This window comes from Sceloporus occidentalis, unplaced genomic scaffold (assembly GCF_023333645.1).
Source record: "Sceloporus occidentalis isolate IW3139 unplaced genomic scaffold, rSceOcc1.0.p SCAF_5, whole genome shotgun sequence".
Classification (NCBI taxonomy): domain Eukaryota; kingdom Metazoa; phylum Chordata; class Lepidosauria; order Squamata; family Phrynosomatidae; genus Sceloporus; species Sceloporus occidentalis.
Window position 1 is genome coordinate 131,523,120 of NW_028316985.1, and position 27,708 is coordinate 131,550,827.

General features: G+C 41.2%; 2 protein-coding genes across 9 annotated transcripts; one reads left to right on the forward strand and one right to left on the reverse strand.

Annotated features, from left to right (window-relative positions):
• The first annotated feature begins 229 nt into the window (after nucleotides 1-229).
• On the forward strand, nucleotides 230-13,913 carry SCRG1 (stimulator of chondrogenesis 1). 7 transcript variants are annotated; one of them, XM_089525465.1, is made up of 5 exons: nucleotides 230-441; nucleotides 2,520-2,690; nucleotides 5,384-5,473; nucleotides 9,229-9,493; nucleotides 11,139-13,913. In XM_089525465.1, the coding sequence occupies exons 4-5, from the start codon at nucleotides 9,258-9,260 to the stop codon at nucleotides 11,191-11,193; spliced, it is 291 nt and encodes a 96-aa protein (XP_089381591.1). In that variant the 5' UTR covers nucleotides 230-441; nucleotides 2,520-2,690; nucleotides 5,384-5,473; nucleotides 9,229-9,257; the 3' UTR covers nucleotides 11,194-13,913. The 7 variants fall into 7 exon arrangements, with proteins under 7 accessions (XP_089381591.1, XP_089381590.1, XP_089381592.1 ...); XM_089525464.1 differs by having other exon boundaries at nucleotides 9,232-9,493; XM_089525466.1 differs by having other exon boundaries at nucleotides 5,388-5,473; nucleotides 9,232-9,493.
• Nucleotides 13,914-17,079: 3,166 nt separating this feature from the next.
• Nucleotides 17,080-27,197, reverse strand: LOC149312834 (histone deacetylase complex subunit SAP30-like). 2 transcript variants are annotated; one of them, XM_089525462.1, is made up of 4 exons: nucleotides 25,948-27,185; nucleotides 21,654-21,776; nucleotides 19,832-19,930; nucleotides 17,080-17,372 (listed from the first exon to the last, which is right to left on the reverse strand). In XM_089525462.1, exons 1-4 carry the CDS (start codon nucleotides 26,482-26,484, stop codon nucleotides 17,250-17,252), a joined length of 882 nt encoding a protein of 293 aa, XP_089381588.1. In that variant the 5' UTR covers nucleotides 26,485-27,185; the 3' UTR covers nucleotides 17,080-17,249. The 2 variants fall into 2 exon arrangements, with proteins under 2 accessions (XP_089381588.1, XP_089381589.1); XM_089525463.1 differs by having other exon boundaries at nucleotides 17,352-17,422; nucleotides 25,948-27,197.
• Nucleotides 27,198-27,708: the final 511 nt, after the last annotated feature.

Below are 27,708 nucleotides of genomic sequence, written 5' to 3' on the forward strand. Positions count from 1 at the left end.
CCATGGTGTGATCAGCTCTTTAGTCAAAGTAATTTTGCAGTCTGAATTGTACCTCAACAGACATGATGAGGTCTGAGTTAAGACTTCTAGTTTTCCACTATCATGTGCTGTGCGGTTGCCATTTAAATATGGGAGATGACGAAATGAAACTCTTTCAGTCCGAGAGCCAATTTTAATTCCAGAAAAGTTCTCAGGTTGCATTCCTGTGGTGGGCAAGGCAAAAGGCTGGCATGAGATATGTTTAAAAGTGTCGCTGTCAGTAACTAAGCTTTAGGAGACGTGTTTCAAGTTTCAGAAGAAAAAGCTGTACAAAAGCTGGGAATCCAGCAAATGAAAGTATCACCAGGAAGGAGGTGTGGCCATCTAAAGAAGCCCAGAGAGATGGACAGAGATTCCAGGAGGTTTGGCGCAGGGCCTGAAGTTCACCAACCCTGCCTTATGGTAAAGTTATATTCTCACTTCAAATATATTTTCTATTTGTAGCTTTATTGCTAAAGGCCTTCCATACCCTGAGCAAGGCATCTTAACCAGTTATCTGTAATCAAGTCCATCCCCGTTTCCACCCACATTTTTTGAAAAAGTATGAACCAACATAGACAAATTGCTAACTGCCAAGACAGGAACATTAGGATCCGACCCTCAGGAAATTCAAAATTTGTTGTACAATTACTGCTTGACCTCCTGAAGAACATGCCAGAACTTCCAGTCAATCCCACTGGCAAAATTATCACCATCTTGGGAAAATTGTGGCCATTATGCCAATATGAAAAATGGCTATAGTCTAAATTCCATAGCTCCTTTGCCATGATATGGTATCTTTTATACTTTTTTCATATTAGTCATGACATATAAAAAAGAATGCAGACAAATCTTCTGAAATAGCAAAACCACATATCATAGACTGCTTCAAGACTTTAATGTTATCAAATTTGAAACAGATGGTGATCTGGTGTATTGAAATGTATAAGTCAAGGCTTTCTTTCATATTTTTCCCAAACTTTACTTGCCATTTCTTACTAATTTTATAGCTTGCAGAAGTATATTTATGAGAAAACAACCTTTTGCTTCAACCAGAAAACCCCAAAACTCATATAAGATTATGAAATTTCTTTTTTATAACAGTGCCTGGATGGAGGTATGTCATCATCTCATTTCTTTTAGTTGAAAATTTTAGCCCCCGATAGTTCTTTCTGAAAGTTATTGTTATTACATATCATCTAGAAATTTATATTAGAAATGTTGTTGAGTCGATTTCCTCATTGTTTATCTTCTCCTCTATATTGTGCACTATAACCATGGTCCCCATTTTAATCTGTTTTAGTATGTATTTTATATGTTGTATTCAGTATGTATTTTACCCTGTATACTATTTTATTAGATCTTTTCTTATTTAATGTTATGCGTGTTTTATTTGATTTTTAGGTGTTTAACTTCCTAGTTAATTTTTATGAGTTCAAGGAGTGACTCAGTTTTGTCTTTGTATGTATCTTGATCTATTGTATGGCGGGATACAAACCGCCGCTTTGCGGCGCTTCCCCGCCACCGCCGTTTGCTCCGCGCGGGAGCTGCAGCAGTCAAACCGCGCGGCTCCCGCGCAGAGCAAAAAAGAAGCTCCATTTCGGAGCTTCTTTTTGCGGCGCCTCTATGACGTCACGAGGCGCCTGGCGTGGACTCGCGATGTCATAGGCGCCGCGACATGTCTGGACGCTATGCATCCAGTACGTAAAGATGGCGGCGCCCATGTAGAAGGGGCACCGCCATCTTGTACGTATAGGATACGTACTAGGGTTAGGGGGGTGCGGAAGCACCGCCCCTTCCTAACCCTAGTACGTATCCTATACATACTATATGGCGGTTTGTATCCCGCCTCTGTTACTGTTGATATGGTCAGTTGACTAATCAATAAAACTCACTGTTGTTACAGGGATGTAGCCAGGATTTTAGGAAGGGGGGGTCCAGACTAAGTGCCACCATTATAATGGGGTTTGGGCACGGCGGCAGAGCAGCACGCACCATTCATTTTTCTAATGGAAGGGGGGGGTCTGGACCCCAAGAACGCCCCCCCCCCCCCTTGGCTACATCCCTGGTTGTTATAACCATGGCCAGAAAAAAAGCTGCACAATGTACAGTGGTATAGTGGTGAATTTTGAAGTGGTACTAAATACCCTAAAGGCACAAGCTAAGCAGGGCCAATCCTGATTAGTACTTGGATGGGAGAGCAGCAGGACTGACCATTCACAACATTTTTCATCCCCACCAGGAACTGGGAAATCCAATGGGTCTTAATTGCTCATTCAATTCCAAACCACCCCATTATACTTTTGCATTATGCTGTCTCACAACAGTATATTGTTGTTAGGAAAATGTCCTCTGCTTCTGTGAGGCTTGTGGTTATGTTCAAGAGGGAACTCTGAAGGGGGTGGCATTGTCCCTCCTAGTCAAAAGCCTTTTAACCCCATGAACCCTGGTTTCATTACATTGCTGATTGTCTATAACAGCATTCTCATTTGCACTCACAGGCACCTTCACGGCTTGATTTCCAAGAGATGGTGTGAAATCATGAAATCTCCACACCTGTGATGATGAATGGTGGTAAAAGAGTGAAAGCACTTCAACTTTCAAACCATTTCTGTAGCTGCCAGGATAATATCACATCACTGCTGGACCGGAAAGAAAATTCTGAAAATATGGTGCCTTGCAGCAATCATTTTCACAATTATAAAATGAATGGCCATTTCTTGTTTGGATGAATGCCATGTCTAGGCCTAAAAGGCTTTTGGGGTGCTATTGAATATTCTGGGGATGAAACAAGAAAGTTACCTAGGAGAATGACTTGCTCCATTACAGCCCTGTCTGTCCACTGCAATCCTCCTAGGGCTGTTGCTACACGGCAGAATTAATGCAGTTTGACATCACTTTAACTGCTATGCCCATGGCATTCTGGGATTTCTCTATGCCAGAGATGGCTAAATATTTCACAAAACTACAAATCCCAGAATTCCAAAGCACTGAGCCATGGCAGTTAAAGCGGCATCAAACTACATTAATTTTGCAGTACAGATGCAGCCTAAGTGACACTTTCAGTGGGACAACACAGGGCTGGGCTTACCATTAGGTAAGATGGGAGATTTTGGATGCCATGTAAAAATAGCATATTGTTAGTTATTTATTACATTTGTATTTTTACTGAAAGGAAAAAGATATTCATGAAATCTCTCTACCTCAGGCACCAAAATGATTTATCTAGCTTGAAGTGCTACATGACTTTGAGGAAACCGATGTCCATTAGCCAAAATGACTGGGTCTCTCTCTTGCACATGATCCCTGGTTCACCTGCTGTCCCCCTCCAACTCCCATCTCAGAATTGTAGCTTTGCAGCACCTGCCCAGTGAAATTTGATGAGATCCCTATAAATACTGGGCAAACACCTGCAAGTATGGGTTGAGACAGTTCAATAAAACTCATTTTTTTCCTCACAGGATTTGCCCGACAGATAACGCCATCTCTTACCCTGTTCCTGCTCCAGTAGTGATTTATTTGTATTTTATATTGTAATTTTTATGTTCCCTGTCACTTTTATTTTTACAAAATAAAATACCTAAAATAAATTAAGTATTAATATCAAATACAAAATATATTAATACCTAATATTTAATACTTAATATTAAATATGAAAATGAAATAAATATGTAAAAATAAATATGCATTTTTATAAAATGGGATATAAATTGGTGCAAATAAAAATAAAGATTATCTTTAACCCTCCCCTCAGGTTATTTGGAGATCTGTTCATTTTTGACACTCCTACATGATGCAGAGGTTCTTATCTTAATGCAGTACAGTATAATGCAAGGCACTGCCCTCAGATCAAAGCTTGGAAAAGTTACTGATTGTGTTACAGCTATCAGAATCCCTAAGCAAGCACCGCTAATATCTGTGCTTGGTAGTGTTTTCACTTGACAGGAAGCAAGGCTTAGGCACTTGCACAATAATGCAATATGCACTCAAGAGCCTGTAACATTTACTTTTGTGAATTACAACTCCCAGAATTACCCAACCATCAAAGCCAGGGGGATTTGAGGAGCTATAGTTTTAAAAAGTTTTTTTTCCAAGTTATATATTTAACAAAGTTATGTATTCAAGTTTTGTATTTAACAAAAATATTAATGAACCTAGCATGTGTTTCTCATACTGTGTGAAGGCCAGGCCGATTGAATACTATAGAACCTCTTCATGGTAATTTTAAAGAAGATTTCTCAAGCACTGCCATAAATTTTTGAATACTGCAGCTAGATGGCATGCAACACAATGCAACAGATAATCAAACTAGTTGTACAAGAGGGTTTATGAGATAGCAAACATGATCCCTTCCAGTATAGCAATGGAGGACACTTTGGATTGTTTCCCCATTGATTCCTCATTAAAAAGTTGTCCATGGGTGCTAGTTCAAAGTGGTGATATAATGGCAGTCTTCTCTTTCCTGGCCAGACAGCCAATAGTTAGAGTTAATGGGAGTTGTAGTACAATCCCTGGAACATGATAGGCTGCCAACAACTATTATTTATTTTATTTTTAATTGGATTTATATCCCCCCTTTCTCCCAAAATGTGATTCAAGTTGGCTAGTAATCAGGACTGGGAAAAGACCCTGTGTCATTCACAGGGACATTGCTGCGTTGTTGGGCCAAAATTCTTAGTCCAGAGGCCAATTCTGAGGGATATTTGGGTTTGCAGTCCAACAACATCTAAGAACATTCTAGTTCCTAGAATCCCAAGGCCAATGTTGAGGGATATTTGGGTCTGCAGCAACCTCTGGAGGAAATTCTTGCTCCTGGTGCACATTTTCTGGGTAGAAATTTGCTGCACAAGCTTGATCTATCTGTTCAAGAGTACTACTAGTGTTCTGTAGTTACCACCCATATATACACAGCTTCATTTATTTTTAATTATTTATTGGATTTGTATAACACCTATCTCCCAAAATGGGATTCAAGGCTGCTGTCACGTTGTACATAGTTTTCCTCTTGATTTTGCATGAAATTATGTAAAGTGCTCATTTTCTGCTGAGAAAGGAATTCTTCATTTCACTCTCCTTAGCTCAGGATGTTAACCTACAAGGTATTTTCTTGCAGTACCTCTCCTTAGCCCCTGGCTAGACAGAGGAGACAGTCTACCACTGAGAGTTAAGAGAAACAAAAGAGCATTTCTCCACATCCTCTTAGCCCTCCCTTCCCACATCTCCCTTTTGCCCAAATCTCTGCTTGCTTGAGCATTAGAAGAGACACAACTACCAAGGAAGTGAAAAAAAAGAAGCAAGAAAATAAGGTAAGTGTCTTATCTGCCCTTTCCCAGCAAGCTATTCTAATTAAATATTTCTCTCTCAGCTAGTAATGAGAGCAAAACCCGGAGCCAGGTGCTAAATAGAGGTAGCAGAAAACACTCAGACCAGCTGATAGTATCTTGTGCTTCATAAGGTAAGGGATAAGATGAGGAAAAATAATTTGTTTAACAGCCTTGATAAACCAGTGAAGAAAAAAAAATGTTTTCCTTCATATTAAAAAAAAATGAAATAGAATTTAAGTATCATCTGCAATGCCACAAAGCTGCACTGAAAATTAAAGACCAAAGGATGAGTATGAAGAAAAGGAATTAAATGTATATGTGTGTGAAAGTGTCAGAAAATTATAGGTTTTAAACGGGGTTTAATTTTTCTTTTAAATTCTAGCTCCTGTAAAGAATTGCAGTATTGATGGCCTTCACAAAGAGTCAATTCATACAGTCCCGTCCTTAGTGGATTAGCCTCTGTCCTTGCCATTACACATAATGTACTAGCTTGTCTTGGCAAAATGAAAGGGGAGGCTGATACGTTTCATTTTCAGATATTTGAGTTCCATGAATTTATTTACTGTTGAATATATTCATCAGAACAGTGTTAAAGATATAAAAATACATATAAAGAGATATGTTACAGTGTACATCCCAATGGGACTGCACTGCCTGCCTTGTTTAATCATAGGGCATAGTGTCCATACCTTTTACCATTTCTCTCTCCAGCTTGTTCACATCCTTCCTGAATTGTGGTGCCCAGAACTGGACACAATATTTCAGGTGAAGTCTGACTAAAGCAGAATAGTGTGGTACTATTACAGCCCTCAGTCTAAACACTATACTCCTATTGATGTTGATTAGAATTGCATTGGCTTTCTTAGCTGCTGCATCATGCTATTGGTTCATGTTCAACTTGTGTTCTATTAAGACTTTCAGATCCCTTTCTCATGTATAGTTGTCAAGTCAGGTGTCACCCATCCTATATCTGTGCATTTTGGTTTTACTGCCCAAGGTAGTATCCTATATTTCTCCCTGCTGAAATCATTTTGTTAAATTTTGGCCCAGCTTTTTAATCTGTTACAGTGCGCCCACGTCATACCCGGGCATGCAGCTTTCAGCATACACAGGGAGAAAGGGGTGGCGTGTCCCATAGGGTCTAATGAGGCGTGCACCAGTGGCCCGCGCATGCCACCACTTGCACAAGCCCAATTCATTTAAATGGGGCTCGAGCATAGGCAGTATTTGCTTTACGTAGGGGAGTCCGGAACGGATCCCTCACGTAAAGCAAGGGTGCACTGTATTTTGAATTCTGATCCTGTCTGCTGGGGTGTTAGTAACCCCTCCCAATTTAGTGCCATCTGCAATTTTGATATGCATACCCTCTATTCCATTATCCAAGTCACTGATAAATACATATGTTGAATAGTACTGGGCCCAGGACAAAACCCTTTGACACCCTGCTGGTCATTTCTCTCTAGGTTGAGGAGGAGCCATTGTTGAGCACCCTTTGGATTCAGTTGGTCAAACAATTACAAATCACATTGTTTAACTCACATTTTACTAGCTTGTTTGTAAGAATATCATGGAGAACCTTATCAAAGGCCTTACTGAAATCAAGATATGCTACATCCACAGCTTCCCATCATCTACCAAACTTGTGACTCTATCAAAAAAAGAGATCAGAGTAGTCTCCTGTGACTTGTTTTTGAGAAACCTATGCTAATTTTTAGTGATCATGTCATTCCTTTCTAAGGGCTTACAGACTATCTGTCTAATGTATCTTTCCTAGTATCATTGTCAGGCTGACCAGCTGATAATTATTTGGGTCCTCTTTTTTTTCCCCTTTTTGAAAATTTGCCATCTTCCAATCTGCTGGACCTCTCCTGTTCTCCAGGAATTCTCAATGATTATTGACAGTGGTTCTGAAATTACTTCTGCCTGTTCTTTTAATGCCATTGGATGTAATTAATCTGACCCCAAAGGCTTGAATTCATTTAGAATAGCCATTTATTCCTGTACTACGTCTACACCTATTCTGTGTTGCAATTTCCCCAGGTTGAGCACACTTCTCCTTTTCAGAGACTGAGGCAAAGAAGGCATTGAGTAGCTCTACCTTTTCTCTGTTCCCTGTTAGCATTTTGCCATCTTCTCAACACAGTGGCCCTACTATTTCCTAGCTCTTCCTTTTGCTACGGACATCGCCAAAAACAAACAAACAAAAAACAACAACACCCCTTTTTATTGTTTTTAACTACTCTAGCAAGTTTGAGCTCATTTTGTGTTTAGCTTTTCTGACTTTCTCCCTACACAAGCTGGCTATTTGTTTGAATTCTTCTTTGATGATTCCCTCCTTTTTTCCATTTCTTGTACATGTTACTTTTAAATCTTAGCTCAGTTGAAAATGTTTTAGACATCTATCCTGGTTTATCCTCAATTTTTCCTCCTCATATGGTAGGAAATTACACACCTACCATGTGATATACCAGATAATGGGCAATGAGTAGAAGAAGGTCCACTTAATGAACAGCTAGTACAGTGTTCTCACAGATTACAGGTTACAAAACAGGCATAGGATGTTGATCAGTTTGCACCAATGGAAGAGGTGGTGCAATAGCTGCCAACACTTGGGGGATGACTCTGTCACAAAGATTCCTAGCATAGCCTCACAAGGCAATGGGCAGGTGCAGCCTACCATTGTTCAGTCACTTCAGGGAGCAGATTTTGACTGAAAAGAAAGGGTAACAAATTGTTCTTCATTTTGCCAGTATTGTATTTGTACTGCAAATTTGTACTGCAACAGAGAGGTGTTTGTAGGATTTTCTGCCTGCTTTGTACCAAAATAACTTGGCTACTTTCAAGATTGCCATTTGTTATTCTGGCTCAGGCAGAAAGACACCTTAGATTGTCCATTGTCAGGAGTGTTACTGGGGATGTCTGGAAAGGTGGACCACACCAGGTGACAGCTCAGAGGTGTTTTCCATCTCAACCTAGGTACCCCCATGCCCATCCCTGCCACCTTCCAGGGCACCTCTGCAGAAGGGGTGAGGATGCCACCATTGCAGAGCATTGCCTTGCCTTCCCACAGGTCTGCGTGGGTGGGTGGGTGGGCCCAGCAGCAGGAGGGAAGGTCACGAAGGGCATTCCACTGCCTCATCCAGTCGCCCATGTTTTCAGCATCTGGCGAAGTGGGTAAGCAGGGGGGCAATCCTCCGCCACCCCATACAAGGTGACACCAACTCTAGTGACATCACTCTTCATTGTCCTATAAGTCCTTGAGAAAAAACTATGACTGTTAAACCAGTTTTGATCCAGGTTCACATCACTGACACAAATGGGTGAAAAAATGACAGTCACCTGAGAAGGAAGGAACTGAGGGGAAAGGGGCAGACTCATGAGTACTGGATTTCATGCAATCTATGTTTTCTCCCCTCCCCTCCTCTGAATGGCTTACAGAGCCCTGCTACTATAACCATTGAGCTTTTTAAAAACTGCTTTGTCTTTTTAACAGGTGTGAAAATTTGTAGCAGATCTAGTCTCTGGAAAGTTCTCAAATAGTGATTCACAGCTGAACAAGCAACACATTTTTCAATTAGATCTTCTTTTCATTCCAGTTGGAGAACATTGTTTTTCTGTTTACAGTTTGTTGCAACTGTTTCTCCAGTTTAACACATTTACTTAATTCAACTAGACCTTTACTGATTTTAATCTACAGAAACCTAAATTTATGAGACCTTTACAAAAATTATGGAATTACTATTTCTTGCGTTTGAAATACATACTTTCCATGGAGTAAAGTACAGCAAATAAATGTTGAGCAAAAGCAGGGGTAAAGAAATAAATTCAAGAAGTATCCAGATGGATTTCATGCAGTCACTTAACTAACTAGTTTCTCTTTCCACAGCAGCACAAAATCTTGGAAAGATTAAAAATATGAAGATGCTCTCTCCTCTTCTCTTTCTGAGCCTGGTACTTGGAACCAACATGACACCTTCAGTCCGGCTTTCCTGTTACAGGAAAATATTAAAAGATCACAACTGTCATAACATCCCAACAGGAGTAGCCAGTCTCCGGCCAATTGATGGCCATCTTCAAGATCACTTTTGGGAAGGGAAAGGCTGTGAGATGATCTGTTACTGCAATTTTAATGAATTACTCTGCTGCCCAAAGTAAGGAGCTTTTTTGGTTCTGTTTTCATTGCCTTGGCAGAGGGAGGTGTTTTCAGACAGATGGCTGCTACCCCATCAAAGGGGATTTCATCTGATGCAGAGGGAGAACAGGGGAAGGTTGCAAATGGAAGACAACAATGTCCATATCCCAGCTAAAATCCCATGAATGAGACTGGGTTGCACAATAAAAACACTGTCTGGAAGCACCTTCAGTCACAGTTCAGCACATGCTAATGCATAACAATCCACTGTACGCAAAAGCAGAAGTGATATTGCTGTCTTTTATTATCTAAACACTTCAAATGAAAAAAAAAAGCAGGGGGGAACTGAACTCATTTGTTAAATTTCAGTACCAAAGCATGACTGGCTAGAATGTACAACGAAGGCTAGTCTAAGGACTGTTTTTACTCTACAAATTCTATCATGTCTGGCCAATATAATCAGTGGTGCAGGATTATGGGAGTTGTAGGCCAAATACATATGGTGGGCCACAGTTAAACACTCCTGGCCTGAAAACAAATAAGATAGCAATCTCGTTGCTGCTTAGTGTCAGTTGTATTAGCATCTGGTTGGGTTCCACCATAAGCATTTTTAAAAATATCAAGTTTTATTTCAGATTTGCTTCCTAGTTTGGACCATTCTTTTTCAAATTACCTAATCAATATTCAAGTATTAAAGTACCAGGCCAAGTATGTAGTTTTAACTTACTCCTTGGTAGAAAACATGAACTATAGAATATACTGTATACAGTGCTGTGACCATTGATACAAAATTGTTTGTTCTGAAGACAACTTTAGTTGTTACGTGCAGCAATAGTGAGCACAGTACATCAAAAATGGAGAAAAGAAGATCTGAAGCCAATTTGAAAGAGATAGGTAAAAGTGGTAATGTGAACAAACCTGGTTCCACGAAAGCAACTTGTATGGATCAAGAGCAATGGGACACTCAGAAGAAACACAATATTGTCTTCTCTAATAGTTTCACAGGATATGTGAAAGAATGGAACCTGGATATGATTTTTAGATCTTACTAGTCCACATCCTCCTTCAGTTCTCAGCAAAAGCAGAGCTTGGAAAATTACGTACTACTGTACGTAACCTCCAATGGAGTTAATTGTTATTTTAAGTACATTTAAAAAAATTTTGCTTTCCCCTTGCACAAGTGCTTGCACGATAAAAATCTTTACTTGCAAGCACCTTAAATATCAAAATGGGTTAGAGCCATATTACTTCTTGGACTGCCTATTACCACATGAAGCTGTCTTTGATCAGAATTCCACTGTTATAGGCATTTAAATGGATAAGAACACAAAAAAAGATTTTTCCCCCCAGTGGTGACATCATAACTGTGGAACAGATTCCCAGTGGAGACCCATATAAACCATTCTCTTTCAATATTTAGACACTTGCTGAAGAATTAAAAATTGTATCTGCTATTTGATTATAGCCTCCCAGTTGGTACTGCCTGTATTTAATATGGTTGCTGGCTTTATAAACTATTTGTCTTGTTCTTTGGTAGCATACATTTCATTTTATTTAACATATTTTCTTAATCATTCTTGTCAGTCACTTTGGGTCAGTAACAGTACTATAGAGTCGTCTCCATTCTACACTTCCCAATTTAAATTTCTGCCAATTTCTTTCAGAGATATCTTTTTTGGACCAAAGATCTCATTTGTCATCCCTTGTAACAGCTCCTAAGGAATACATCATATTTTTAAAAGGAAGATAAATACTGGACTCTGATGCTGAAGATGGTAACAAATGATGTAATTTTTATATGCTGCAACACTTCTTGCAAAAGAAGAGTTTAAGATGCACACTATTTCTATGCAACTGCTGTAGTTTTCTCTAACCAAGACTTACAAATATTAACCATGCCTACCCCAAAGTAAATACCCTTGGTGTGAGTAGCATTAGTGGTATTACTCTTAAATCAGCCATAACCCAAAGTTAATATAACCCCAGTTATAATGACAGCCATCTAATCTAATGGAGTAGATAATATTAATGTTCGTTTACCAGATTTAATAAGTAGCACAAAAAAATGTCCACCTCTCCGTATGTCTGCTGACATAAGGTGGTCTTAGCCAATTTGTCTCATATGACTACAACACTCACAGCTAAATTCAGTCCTACTTAGAACTTAAACTTACTAAAATGAATTGGATTTGTTAATCACAAATAGTTTAAGTCACACTGATTTTGATGTATCTATACTGGATTTCACCTATAATTTCCTTAGTGCTGTTGTTTAAGTATTTGTAAGCCTCCACCACCAGAATCCATTTGTGAACTATTAAAGCAGGATAAAATTGTTAACATAAAAACTTCAACAATTCTTAGCCAATAAACTAGATACACACACACACCAATACACACACACACACACACACACACTATGGCTTGAATCCAGATTTCAGTACGTTGCTTGGCTAGCAGAAGCCACAGCTCCCCCAAGGCAGCCCCCACATCTCTCCCAATGGTACGAGATAGGAAGACACCACTGAGTGGGTTGAGCTGTGACAGGGAGTAGTACTGGGAACACCTGAAAATCAGAGAACAGTATTTTCTGTGAGTAGAGTTCACTTTTTCCTATACAAAGCAGAGGATCTTGTACCAGTGTCTGTCTGCAGTGAGTTTCCAGCAAAGGAAGAAACAATTGTAGACACAAATGTGTTCCCAGTCCCTGACACATTGGGAAATATAACCTGCTAATGCACCACAGGCAGGTAGAGAAGCACTGTTCTAGGTGACATGGCTCTATTACAATGAGGCAGTTTAGAGAAAATACATGTTAGGGTGCCTAATTACAGGTTTGGGATGTCCTGGAGGGAAAAAGGAGGTACAGGGATATTTGGAAGTGTTGGTGGGATGAGAGTTAAGCATTCTTAATCATTCTTTCCTACCATCTCAAATTTCTCCTTCTGAAGTCACTCTTATTTTCTAAGAAAACAGACATCAATACTCAGCCCCCTTACATTAAGAAGTTAGCATATAGCCTTTTCACCTTTCACAGCCCCTTGTAGAATGCATTCTTCTGGACATTCAAAATATGATATATGAACTAACTATGCACGGAAGTATTTGAGTCTGTAAAACACAACATGTCAGTAATCTTGGCATGTCAGTCACCTTTCTCTTTCCAAATACAGAACAAAAAATGAAGAACTTCTATGCAACTCTTGGAGCATTTACAAGCACATTTTCCCTTATATGACAATTAAACATTGCCAATAAAAACATTTGAAATAAAAGTGAAGAAAACATGCATGTGGCAATAGAAAATTTAAAAGATTTTATGAAATTGATTTTTTAAACTGTGAAAGCTTCCAAAAAGATCTCTACTAAAAGAACCGAAAACAAATATAAGCTGAGCTATAGGATATTAAGAGGAATAGTTTACGTTTGAGCCTTGGAGTATGACTCTGGAGACCGGGGTTTGAATCTCAGCTCAGCCATGTAAAACTACTGGGTGGCCATGGGCAAGTCATACTCTCTCAGCCTCAGATGATGGCAAACCTTCTCTGAACAAAACTTGCCAAGATCACCCTATGATAGCTTTGCCTTAGGGTCGCCATAAGTTTGAAACTCGAAGGCACACAACAATAAGCTTACATTATCTCTGAAGACACTGTAAGCCAATATTATTCAAAATAGTGGTGCCAGCTAACAAGCTATTGGTTTCTGGTCTGTGTTGGGCTTCCAGCAAAGAAATAGTTGTAGCCAATGGACACAAACGTGATACCAGTGCCTAGCACACTTGGTGGGGAAGTCCTCTTGGTCTTCTACATCACATAACTGTAGTTAGAACTGCTCTAAGCAATGTAGAACCTTCCAGTTGCTAGAGTCTTGGTCATTAGCCAGTTCCTGGTCACTAGTTCTCTTAATGATTTGTTGTTATATATTTTATTCTTGCATTACCATAGAAAAAAAGTGAAGCAATTTGTCTTTTTATCAGCCCTTAAATATTTGATTTTGATTGTGCTTAATTATTCAATATGTCGTCAATAAAGAACAAATGACTGACAAGGGCAAATTACTGATAGTGTACGTGCATATATATTAAATACATCAGAGACAATGCAGTATCTGTGCTTAAGCTTGCAATTCTATCCATACTTATTTGGGAATGATTCCCACTGGCCACATCAGTACAGTACTTCCTTCTCAGGAGACATGTAGAACTTGCATCGTATCAGTAGGATTGGTCGGCAGTACTTTTACAACCCTCCAAACTGTTCACAGCTCACTAACACAAGCCATGATTTTGTGACCCAGCAAGGCTTTAGTAGATCTCATATGAAAGCAGGCTGATGAAATTGGTATTTTTTAGTCTGGAGAAAAGATACTTGGTGTGGAAATGGACAAAAATGTATTATCAAAGTTTTCATATATTTAAAAGGTATCTGTTTAGAACAATTGCTTAATCCTCTTCCTATAGCTGGAGTAACAAATTAGCATACCACAAAGTTAGACCGAATACTACAAAAGCACCCAAGTTTAAGCAAAAGAAAGAAATTGCCTGCAGCTGATACAGATCCTCTATCTTTGGCAGCCATGATGGGGAACATTTTGTCCCCCAAATGTTTGGGACCGCAAATCCCACAGGATCCAGCCAGCATGGTCAATAGGGAGCATGGGAATTGTCTTCCAAAACATTGGGAGGGCTGAGGGGGTCCTCACTCCCTGCTTGAATTTTCAGTGAAAAGCTTTCTTAGGACATTGCTGCATATGGCTTTTTAACCACAAGTACATTGGGAAAGAAGCAGCATTGGTGATACTCATCACACAACAATGCCTACAACCCACAGCTGCCCAGTCCTTTTTCATTCACGGGGAAACCGTGAAAGACCTGGCAGTCATGCATGTCCATAAATGTGAAATGTTACTCCTGGGGCAGTAGTGCAATTGCAGACACATGATTTCAGTGCCCCCTCCTTCCCCTTGTCCCCACTTCTCCTCACTATTCCAATGTGTCCTTATTACTTTTATTTTCCCTTATCCATTTATTACTTCTTAAAACATCAATTGGGGCAGCAGAGTTCCAGAAATACACTGGGAAAAATAAAAACAAAAACAAACCCTGAAAGAAATGCTGGGTAGGGTATAAAGCAGGGAGGCAGGATTGAGAGGTCAGAATGAGAGCGTGATGGGAGCAGCAGCCCTGGTTGTGCAAATGAGAGGTGCAGTGATCGCTTCCTGGAAAGGGGTATGCTACCATTTTGTTTTCACTTGCATTTTTCCTTGCATGACTGCTGTGAAAACAAGACTTGTGAGGAAGAGTCCTTAGAGAAGAAATGGGATTTCACCTCACCATATCATCTCTTTAGCTATTTCCTCAATCTGTCTCTCTTGTTTTGCATTTATCTTCATTCCTGGCAAAGTCTCACCAGTGCTGAACAGTGTGGTACTATATTACTTCTACAAAGAATGTTTCTGTCAGTAAATTAGGAAGAGTGTTTGTTGGTGCTTTGTATCACTGCATCACAATAATACAAATTCAGATTAGCATGTAATTAATGTTAACATGGCTTTCATACTAACTCATATTAGCAGGTTGGTATGAATATCACTGAGAAACTATATCACATTCTTTGAGCATTTAGAAAAGGGAGCATCTAAAGCCCCTTTTTCTAAGAAATTGTTTTATGTTCCAAAATTCTGGCACCAATCCATTACTGTAGTTGTAGGTCCCTTGAAATGTTTCATCTATTCATTCTACAACTGACCAAATGTTTCCGCCATCTATGCAGTTGCTTTCTACATTTTCTCCTTGTGAGGCTGTTAGAAGTATTTTTTTTTTTTTGTAAAGTCCTTTAGTATAAAAATCACCAACCACCCAAAAATCGCACTATTTAAAAGGCTACTGTTAGTGTAATCCTCTGTATGTTTATCCCGAAGCAAGTTCCCTGGAATTCAGTCAGCTTTACTGACAGGTTATGAAACAGGTTAGGATCAAACTGCCTCACAAAGGTTGTTGGGCTGCAAGCTCTGCATTGCTCATCACTGGCTATGCTGCGAGGAATGGTGTGAGCTGCAGCCCCACAATATGAAGGGTCACATTATTCCCACCCATGGCATATTGAACTGTAACGTAAGCTTAGTAGCAAAGCTTTGTTCATGTTGGCAATGCTTTGCTTCTAGTCTGTCTGTGGTCCAATGCCATTTGAAGAGTGGGAGGGGGGGGATCTACATGGATTTGTCTTGTAAGTATTCCATTTAGCACTTGAAATTTTTTTAAGATAAAGATGTCCACTGATGATGAACACCACACAACCCTTTTATACTTTAAAAAGAAAAGAAAATGTGAGGGGGATTTCTGAATTGAAAACCAGAGAGTAATCCACCTACAAGACAGATGCACAATTCACCAAAAGACTTACCGTACATGATTTTTCATTATATATTTCAGTTGGACTTAGAAGAAAGCTGACTGACAATTGCTGCCTTTCATTAAAAAAATATATTATTGTATTAATATATTAATACAATAGCCCTGGTGGCGCAGTGGTTAAATGCCTGTACTGCAGCCATTCACTCGAAACCACAAGGTTGCGAGTTCAAGACCAGCAAAAGGGCCCAAGCTCGACTCAGGCTTGCATCCTTCCGAGGTCGCTAAAATGAGTACCCAGACTGTTGGGGGCAAATTAGCTTACTTGCTAATTAGCTGACTTGCTGTTCACCGCTATGATCTTTGGAATAGCGGTATATAAATAAAACAAATTATTATTATTATTATTAAATATTTCTATTCTTGATCTACTGTTGGAAGGTTAGCAATCCAAATCCTAAACAACTGAGTATCTATGCCAACCAAAAAAAAGGAAGTGCCATGGAATTTAAGGGGACTTACTATAATATACACATCTAAGGCTACAATCCTATGGTCATGTCCCTGATAATAAGACCCATTTGGAAGTGGAACAGGCATACAACACATTTAAAAATTTACTAGATTTTCAATTATAAACTTACCCTTCACTGGTTATATCAAGGAGGTTACTGCACTACACTCTTATAGTGCTGCTATTCCACTTTTACTACTCTTGCTACTTCTCGTTGCATTTTCCGGTTTGTAGTTCAGTGAGGCCTAAGAGGTCTTCCTTCCCAATCCACCATGAATCAGAGCAATGACCACAACTGTAGTTTATCAATTCAAACACCATCCAGAACTAGTTAGGACAAAACATGTTTTCTGTATGGTTTGCAATACTCTTATAACCAACTGTTTGTCAATTCAGGCATCAGGCCAGTCTCTAGGAAGTTCTCTTAACTGTGGCACAGCATATTGCTCCAAAGGAACTGAAGAGGGCATTAAGGAAATTATGTTAAGAGTTCTGCTATGGGAAGGCCATTCGAAAACCCAATTCAACCAGTTACTACTATTTGCAATTTAAATACTAGTTAGTTCTATTAAGTAAGATGCCTGTGACACCATTAATTCATCCCTCTACATGCACAAGGGAGAAATTTACCAAAATAAATATACATGAGAACATTTCAACTTGCTTTCATAACTGAAAAATAGGCTGAACTTGAGTAGTCTCACACATTAGTGCCAGACATCACAACATGAAGGCACAGGAACATCAACAGTATTTATTTAAAATATTTTTTACCATGGAAATTTCATTTTTGAGCAGTATTTTCCCCAAGAAAATAACATCAGAATTCTCCATCTGAATACCAGTTACAAAGAAAGCTTCAGTCATTCCAAAACAGTCTTTAGGTCTGAAAGTCTCAAGTTTGCTTATTTAGTGAACACCACTATCCATTTTTAGGTCTGATTTGTTCTTGTCATTCTTCACAGAGTAGATGAAATAGGTTAAGGTGTCTTTTTCATTCACTGGAATAGTCCGAAAATGACATCCAATTATCTGCAAAAAAAAAAAAAAAAGTGGAGTTTTCATGAACATCAATTGGTATTCTGCAAAGAAATGAGGGGAGGGATGAGGTGCTTAGCACACATGGTATTGCAGTCTTGTTCCAAAGAATAGAGAGGTTTCCCTTATGTAATATACTCAGTATTATAATAGCACAAAAGATTAAACTAGCTCAATCCAGGGATTTTGCTAAAATGCCCAAATACAAGGGGCAAGACAATACTGTAACTATTTCTAAGTGAGGTTTCAACTCACTTGACTAAGCACTTCCTGGTCTCTAAGAAAAGGAGGAATTTTTTTCTACCTAATAATAGAAGTTTGTAAAATATATACATGTATGTTATGTGCCTTCAAGTCATTTCCAACCTATGGTGATCCTAAGGTTAACCTATCACAGAGTTTTCTGGGGCTGAGAGTGGGTGACTCACCCAAAGTCACCCACTGGGTTTCCATAGCCAAGCAGGGAATTGAACCCTGATCTCAAGAGTCATAGCCAAACCGGTACACTATGCTAGGACATATTTCTTATACAGATGTGTTCACGTGAATTGTATATCTACAATTATGCTGTCATCAAGTCTGGAGCAAAAAAAGAGATGGGCCAATGCCATCAGGCCTATCCTTAAGATACAGAGCCCTCCATCTGTCCATCTGCCTTGGTCCAGGCCTCAGAGGGAGAGAAGAATGCTGGACCTGATCCTCTTCCCCACAACCATTCCATTCTCCTTTTGTGTCGTGTCTTCTTAGAGTGTAAGCCTGAAGGCAGGGAACCATCTAATTAAAAGATTTTATGTACAGTGCTGTGTAAATTTACAGCGCTATATAAATAAAGCTTAATAATAATAAATAATAGGATTCCCTTTTCTGTCCTCTCTTTTAAGTTTACTCACACTTGACAGAGGGCTTAAATATCCTAAAGGCACCAGAGCCTGCCTAATCTTGGAAATTAAGCAGAGTCAGCTTTGCTTAGCACTTGTGTGGGAGGCCACCAATGAACACAAGGTACAGTAAATTATATTTCAGAGGAAACAACTGACAAAACCACTTCTGAGTGGCCTAAGAAAACCCCAATGAAATTTCTTGGAGTCACCATATGTTGACAGGTGACTTGAAGGCACATACACTCTTGACAGAATATACATGGAATTCTCTACTTAACTTTTAAATTTAGGTTGACAAAAATAAGAAAAGGGCATTAGCGGTAAGTAGTATTCACCTAAGAGTTCTTAAAAATAAAATATTAAACTGTCAATCTTTTTGAGAAAGACTAAGACTCTGAAAACAGCTCCATTACATTTGCTGGCCTTCCAATGCTTCGGTAACATCTATTTTGGAAATTAAATAACCGCCAGGATTTAGCTGTCACCCAAGTTTTACATGGTGTAATACACTGCCAAACAGTGCTATAAGCTAGAGTTGCCAGACATACAGAAATACAAGCTATGCTGCAGGAGTGAGAGAGCCACATTTGCATACTGGTGAGGATACTGAGGTGCCAAATAAAGAAATCAATTCCTAAGATTCATCCAAACATCTGAAGTGACATTGGGACATTCAAACATAGACCTTGACTCAACAGCCAACCTGTTGCTTGTCCATTGCATCTGGCAATCATTTTGTGGCCATGAATCCTTGGAGTTCTAGTGCATGGAGAACCAGTTATCATTTGAAATTCTAAAGCAATTTCAGATTAATTTTAGTGAAAATAATAATTCTGGTTCATCCCCCCCCCCTCTACAAATAAGATAGATAAAACTGTAATTTAGCCCCTCCTTATCTCTGCCTCAGTTGTCTAGACTCACTATAATTTATACTATCAGAGACAAGACAATCAGTGAAACAGGCTACAAATTGTATGTACAGCATTTTGATACCTAGTTTTATTTTCCAATCATTCCCTCTTAATTGCTAGCACTGGATTTGCTTTTCCATTATTTCAAAATACTGAGATGACATTTTCCATTAGTTTTCCACTACATTTCCTGGTTAAACACAATTCAGAACCCACCAACCAGTATTTGAAGTTTGCACTACTTGCTTGTTACACTGACTATCAACTGTCATTTTGTTGTTCACTTATTTGAATGTGGACATATTCTCTGAAGGTTCCTGTCTGCCTAGCATATCAGCACCCCAAACCATGTTTCATCTGTAATCCTGTAGCATATATTTACTTAGATGTCCCTCTTTGGTAACTTGGATTTATTCCCATGTAAGTAATCACAAGAGTGAAACCTAACCTTATTGGAAAGCTGCACTGCCATCAACATAAAAGAGTAGAAAGGCATTAGGCCAGGAATCTGGTAATGAACTGCCAGAAAAAGAGGGAAGCAGAAGTCAACAGACAAAAAGAAGGGAGTCCTCACCACGCCAAAGTTTGCACTTCAGGAAAGGTACAGCATATAGTACATCTTTTTTTAAAGGTGAAATAAAGTAAGTGGCATTACACATACTTCAACAAGCTGTGCTTTGTTAAGTCCTGGTCTTGTCTGTAACTTGAAGTGCCTTTTGTATCTTCTTAGTGTGTTTACTTGCAACTGAAATAAATCAACCTGGAAAGAAAATAAAACAATTGTTTTAACCTGACCACCAACCTGCACCTTAATTTATTGTGCAAATGTTACCTGAACCTTTGTGTAATTTCCCCTCTTATTGTAATGTGCAGTACATGGCTTTCAGATTGCAAGGAATTTCTAACCCAGCACCAGCTACCACCACCTCTGACAGACTTATTTTTTTGCAAGGCTATGGTTCTAGTTTCAGTCCCTACAAGCTCCAGTAGAAATCTTACAACTGACAGAAGCTGCAAAAAGCCTACCTCAGATCTTTGTAAAATGCTAACAGAATACACAACACTCGCCTAGATAAGTCAATATTTATGACTCAGTATAAGTTTCGTATCTAATGACTTACACCATCCAATATGGCAACAGCAGAAGACACTATGGCTCCATCCGCACTGCAGAAATAATCCGTCTGACACCACTTTAACTACCATGGCTCAATGCTTTTGAATTATCGGAACTGTAGTATGTTGTAGCACCAGCTTTGCTCTGGTGCCACAAGAAACTACAAATGTCAAACTGGATTATTTCTGCAGTGTGGATGCAGCCTATATAAAGATAGTTGTAAATGTGCCCCACATAATAGAATAAATATATATGGCAGCACTAGTAACAATCTTTAGAGAAATATTTGCAAAAATCTCATGTATACAACTCTTCAACAAATGTTTCCTGTTGCTGGGAATCACTCCTATTATGGGAATAAACTATTCCCATAAATAATTATTTATACTTTCATATCACCAAATACTCCTATTAAGAGAGAATAAAACCTAAGTTAAATAAATGGATCCAAGAACAAAACAAGCCTGAAGTCTCATTAGAATCCAAAATAACTAAACTGAGATTATTTCACTGTGGGCAAACCATAAAATCACATTATTCATTAGAAAAGACAGCAACACTAAGTAAAGTTGAAGACTATAAGAAAAAAGAAAAGCCATAACACAGGTGAATTGACTCTGTAAGGGAAACTATGCATCTCAGTTTGCAAGACTTAAGCAGGGCTGTTAATAACATGGTGTCTCAAACGTTCCTCCTTCATAGGGTCGCCCCAAATCAAAGCCAAACGATGGCTAACAATAAATGAAATCATATGAACTCCCTCCCCCACATAGTAAATGTAGGCTGACATCTTGTTAGTTACTCCCAATTAGAGTAGACGCATTCAATCAATTGTTGAATGGTAACACACAGGTAAATCCCACTGATTTAATAGGCCTACACTAGTCAAGACTAACAACAGAATTTAAGGTATACAGCCCTATGCAGTTTATCAAATGGGAGGAATTTCTCTTAAATTCGAATGAAAAGAAAGTGGGGCCAGAATACATTCACTTAAATTCGCTGGTTTCACGCAATTACATGAATACACATTGCATTTGAACTGGCTCCCCATTGCCCGAAAATAGCATTCCATTGCCCGAATTTGCATGTGGCAGTCTATCACACAATAACATGAAACCCCATGATTGCGTTCGGACTGACTTCCCATTGCCCGAATTTGTGTGTAGTGGCTTATCACACAATAATGTTAAACCCCATGATTGCGTTCAGATTGCCATCGGATTATACTTCCAATTCCCCTTGTTTGATAAACTCCAAAGTGAGAGTCAACCATTAAAGCCCCATTATCCAGTTTTGAATAAGACATCTTCTCCTAAGTTCTGCAGAAAATGTGCATCTATTCAGAGATGAACTATTAATTTACCTCTGGAGTGTCAACGTCTTGTACTGGTGAATCACCATCATCGTCGCTACCTTTTCTCTTTCTTCTGTTCCGGACACTTTGAATTAAGTTTTTGTGGAAATCGCAAATATAAAGATGCCTCGCCTAAAGGTTTAAAAAGAAAAGTTAACAATGAGCAAAATGTTTGGACATGATAATTCACATGCTATCCCAAATGATAATCAACAACATACAGCAAGAAAACCCACTGGCAAATACATCTGACTGCATCCAAACCAGCCAGAGAAAATTTGCTATGTTGACTAGTTACAGAGGTGCAGCCACCCTGATTCAGTAAATGCCCTTTTTATGGTTATCTGACTCCCACTGGCCAAGTAAACTCTACCAGTGTTTTATTTTATTTTAACTTACACAAAGCCTTTTTATACAGGAAAGCAGGGTTCATGATAATGGAATAGAAAAAATCAAGCAGCATTTTTCTAAAGGAAGATTTTCAGTTATCTCAGATCTTAGTAGTTTCAAAAGGTCAAAAGCAGCATTTCCAACTTCTCAGACTATTATGTCTTTTTGGATAAAAAAAATCTGGTATCTAATGATCCACTGTGACTATGCTGTGAGCTGCAGTTCCCATTCTGACAAGATTCATGAATGTGGAGATAATGTAATGCATGCATATGCAAAACTGGGATTGTTATTTTAACTACCAAAAACAAAAACAAGAACCAATGCCCAGCCAGAACACATTAACAGGACACATCTAACCATATTTATTTGTTCCACTACATTCATCAGGGATAATTACACAGAATGTATTTAAAACAGCATATCAAAATTCCAATCCCAAACCCATTTGCTAAAGGACAAGTCTCAACTGAACTCTGCCAAAGGTAGGCGTAAAAATTCACAAGATAGGATGTACATCATGTGCTGTAAGTCTGTTGTTATTGTTAACTGCCCTTGAGTAGACTTCAATGCATGGAAACCCTGTGGATGAATTCAAGCTTGATCTGTTCTAGTTGTAAGTCTTACTAACATCAAAGAAACACAGGAGGGTCTAGGCCTGTTACAGGCCTGTTACAGACTGCCAAAATAAAGCTGCTTGGGGTCTCTTTGGAGGTATGCTATTTAAATGATGCATGGGTCCAAAGAGTCTGGAGGTTGTGCCAAAGCCACACTCCATTCCTAAGCACTGGAGTGCAGCTTTGGTGCAGCTTCCAGATTCTTAGGGTGCATGCATCATTTAAATAGCATACCTCCAAAGAGACCCCAAGCAGCTTTATTTTGGCAGTCTGTAACAGGCCAATGTCTAACAGACTAGGGGAAAACCACATAGGTACCAAATACAAAAAAATGAACAAAAAATAACTGGAGAACATAGAGTAACTACAAAATGGCTGTAAATCGACCACACCAAAAAAACAGAATGCATAGTCATGACTAAAACACTAGACAAGCAACACTAAGGCTGCAACTGCACTGCAGAAATAATCCAGTTTGACACAACTTTAAATGCCATGGCTTAATGATGCAGAATTCTGAGATTTGTAGTTTTGTGAGAGGTTTAGCTTTCTGTGTCAGAGGACTCCGGTGCCACAACAAACTACAAACTCCAGGAGTCCAGAGCCGTGAGCCACAGCAGTTAAAATGGTGCCAAAGTGGATTATTTCTGCAGTGCGGGTGCAGCCTAAGTAATGAGTCACCCCACCCTGCCGCTGGTGAGCCAAAGCTGATCCTGCTTCACATGCTCTTTCGAGGAGTGATCAGCAACCTCCATCTGCTGCCAAAATTTAACGACGCACTTTTAAACTGCGTCAGTACAATAAAGCGAGGCAATCCAAAGACTTGTTTGTTCCGGTTTAGAAAGCACACAAGTATTCACTCTGCATTAGGGAGCCATAAGCCGGCAGAGATGTACTCCGCAGGTTAACGTGCTCTGACTTTAGGAATGTCTGTTGCATTACAAAGAGTGTTTTTCTCTCTCTAAACATGAAGCACTGGGAGGGAGGGATGCCCTGCCTTAGTTGTGTGTGGCTTAAAAGGGGTCTGGAAGTGCCTGATGGCTGCCAAGGGGAAAGAAGACGACACAGCAGGCGAGGTGGGACGTGCAACACTGCAGCACGAGGCGGAGGAGCAGGCAACACACTCATGGCTCCTTCTCCGGAGAAACAGAAGCACTCCATGAAACACACACGACACACACTATGCTGAAAAGAGGATGTCTTGCGCAGAGACGTTTGACACGATTGCTCTGTCCTAAAAAACAAACAGGCTGATTGCTCTGTCCTAAAAAAAAACAAGCACATACTGCGACCTGGAGGAAAAGAAAATGGAGGGGGGGAGAGGCAAGAGCAATAACAAGGCAAATAACCAGGAGTGGGAATGAGAGAGAGAGAGAGAAAGAGAGGGAAAGAAAGAAGGAAAGAAAGCGAGCAGCTGCTTCCAGCTACTCACAAAGCCCAGCAATGCTGCTTTTGCAACGTCAGCCAACTTGGCATGCAAACAAAACAGAAAGAAAGAGAAAGAGAAAGAGAGAGAGACAGATCAAAGGAAGAGAAGTGCAACACTACACACACTAAACACACCTTTGATAACATTGTTGCCTCCCTAACAAGGTACAATAGCTTCCCCAATCCACAAAACAGTGATACTTTTATGGGGTCACCCCAAATGCAAAAAATACATGTCGCAATCTGTTTTGCAGATTGGGGATGCCATTGTTCTTGGATATCTCCTAGATCTGATCCCTAAAAAGGGATACATTTAACTGACACCCCCCCCCCCCATAAGGGAAGGTGAGTCCTGTCCCTTCCTTTCCATCTATGCATTTTCCAGTGATGGAAACACAGGTCAGGTCCTCTCCAAATGGACAAGGGAGAGAAAGGAAGGAACATTTTCCTTGGCTTTCCCAGGAAAAGCATCTTGTCTTTCTCTCTTTTTATCTTTCTCATTCCTTCCTTTCTTCTGCCAGGCTTGCTTTTATTCCCTTTTGTTTTCCTGCCTCTGTGATCTGTTGTGTACCTCAAAAAGTGGGTTAGGGAGAAAGAGAGGTTGCCAAACTACAATGCTCCCCATCCCTAGGGGTGTGGGTGTGTGTGTGTTGTGTACCTTTCAAGTCCTTTCTGACTTCTGGAGACCCCAAGGTGACCCTATCATGGGTTGCTGTTGTTGTTGTTTATCAGATTGGTTCAGAGGAGGTTTGCCCTTGACTTTGCCTGAAGCTGAGAGTGTGTGAAAGGGAGGGAAAAACAAATCCCATCCATGAGAGGAAGGTAGCCAAGAGACAGCACAACACACAACACACACAAGGTGACCCAGAGGCCCACCTTTGCCAGGACATAACCCTACATTTCCATCTTCTGTCCAGGAGGGATGCCAAAATGTCCTCCATCTTGAGCATGACTAAGAAGCATGGATTTATATTTCTATGAGTGTTTTTATAGCTTTTATTCGGTCATGTCCTCCATTTTCCCCTTGAATGTCCTATATTTTGTGGTGCCTGACCCTCCTTTGTGGTTAGGACAGACTCACACTGAGCAGGCACACAGACACACACACAAAACAACAACATCATCAGACACAACATACACACAACAACATGCACAATACACAGAACCACATACAAATATTTCTATGGGCGTTTTTATAGCTTTTCCCTTTGGTCATGTCTTCCTTTCTTTCCTTGAACGTCCTACGTTTTGTGGTGCCTGGCTCTCCTTTGCGCACAACAACAACAACAACATACACAACTACACACACAAATATTTCTATGGGTGTTTTTTATAGCCTTTCCCTTTGGTTGTGTCCTCCATTTTTTCCCCTTGAAGGTCCTACATTTGTGGTGCCTAGTCCTCCTTTGTGGCTGACATCTGATCACCCTGAACACACGTGCGCGCGCACACGCACACACAACAGCATACACCACCACATCCACAGCCACACACCCATCATACACAACCACACACACACATCCATCATACACAACAGCCACAGCCACACACCCATCATACACAACCACACACACACATCCATCATACACAACAGCCACAGCCACACACCCATCATACACAACCACACACACACATCCATCATACACAACAGCCACAGCCACACACCCATCATACACAACCACACACACACATCCATGATACACAACAGCCACAGCCACACACCCATCATACACAACCACACACACACATCCATCATACACAACAGCCACAGCCACACACCCATCATACACAACCACACACACACAGAGAGAGAGCAGCCATTCCCAAGCTCCACAGCCAGACAGAGTCCCTGGGGGGGGGGCACTTACGCTCTTGTCGAGCTCGATCTTGACCTTCTTCTGGGAGATGCTCTTCTGGATCCTCTTGCTGAAGCTGGCGTTCCCCGCCGCCCGCCCGCACCGCTCGCCCTCCTCCCGCAGGCAGCACACCTGGCCCGCCCCGGGACCCACGGCGCCCAGCGGAGCAGACCCCGCAGGAGCAGGAGCCGGAACCGGCGGAGGAGGAGGAGGAGGAAGCGGGGGCGCAGAGCAGGGGAGCCCGACGGCGGAGGAGGAGGAGGAGGAGGAGGGAGCCAGCCCTAGCCCCAGCCCCAAGCCCAGCCCCAGCCCGGCCGGCGGCTGCAGAGGGAGCGAAGGAGGAGGAGGAGGAGGAGGAGGAGGGAGAGGGGGCAGAGGCAGAGGCGGCGGTGGCAGGACCTCCACCGCCCCAGGGCCCGGCAGCACCGAGGCCGGCAGAGCACCGGAGGAGGAGGAGGAGGAGGAGGAGGCTTCCCCTGCCCCTGCCCCTGCCCCTCCTCCTCCACCTCCTCCTCCTCGGGTGACTTCTTCGGGGCCGAAGCCGTTCATGGCCCGATGGGGCTCTGCTTTTGTTTTTGGTGGCGCCTCCAAAGTAAAGTCCCTTCAACTGGGCGGCTCTCTAGTCCCTCTCCCTCTCTCTCTCTCTCCCTCGGCCCTCCCCTCCTTCCCTCTCTGGCTCCCGCCCCCAGACACAGGCGCCGCCTCCTTCGCTCCGGAGAGGAAGAAAGAGGGAGGGAAGGGGAATAAAGGCAGACGAAAAGAAAGGGAAAGAAGAAAAGGGAAGAACGAAGGAAGCAACGAAAGAAAGAAAGAAAGAAGCAACAAAGAGTGAAGGGAGTGAGGGAAAGAAACAAGGAAAGGAGAGAAGGGAAAAACAAGCAAGGAAGGAGAGAATGGAAGAAGGAAGGAAGGAAGGAAGGAAGGGGTAAAGGAAGGTAAGGAATGGAAAGAAATAAGCAGAGAGGGAAGGAAAGAAAGAATGAATGAATGAATGGAAAGAAGGAAGGAAGGAAGGAAGGAAGGGGCTCTGGGGCAAAGCTAGAGGGAGGAGGAGGAGGAGGCGGAGAAGGCGAGGGCTGAAGGAGGGGCTCCTGTCTCAAGTCCCTTCAGGCGTCACTAAGAAGAGAAGAGTATTTGTTTCAAGATGTGCTCCTTCAAGCGGAGGAAGCCCCTCAGCGCCTCCTCTGCGCAGGGAGCCCCGTCGGAGCCCCCCAGCCTCCTCCTCCTCCTCAGCCAAAGAGGGCAGCCCCTCCGCTGGCTCGGTCCCCACTTGCCCCCTCTGCCCCCATGGCTCAGGCACCAAAGCCGCCAACCTGCCCCAGCCACTACTAGAACCAGCAGCTCTGTTTTCGACTCTCCTCCCTTCGCGGCGCCTTCATGGGAATTGTAGTTCTCTGTCCCCGCCCGGGCTGAAGGGACGCGCTGGCGCTGAGACTACAAGTCACAAGATGCACCGCGAAAGCAAGCTAAAATGAGCACTCCCGGTGGGAGGTGTATTTACAAAGAGGCAAACGCTGGCGGGGGGGCGGGCCAGTTCACTGGTTGCTCCCGGCTGTGAGGGAGCAGAGAGGGGGGGGGTTTCCAAATACACGTGACAAGGGTTCCCACTTTCCCACGTTCCCGTGTTAAGAAAAAGGGAAATGGCAGAAATAACCCAGTTTGATAGCGCTTTAAGCTGCCACGGCGCCATGCTCCGGAATTCCAAAGGTGCCACAACAAACGACCATTCCCAGAATTCCAGAGCATGGCGCCGTGGCAGCTTAAAGCGCTATC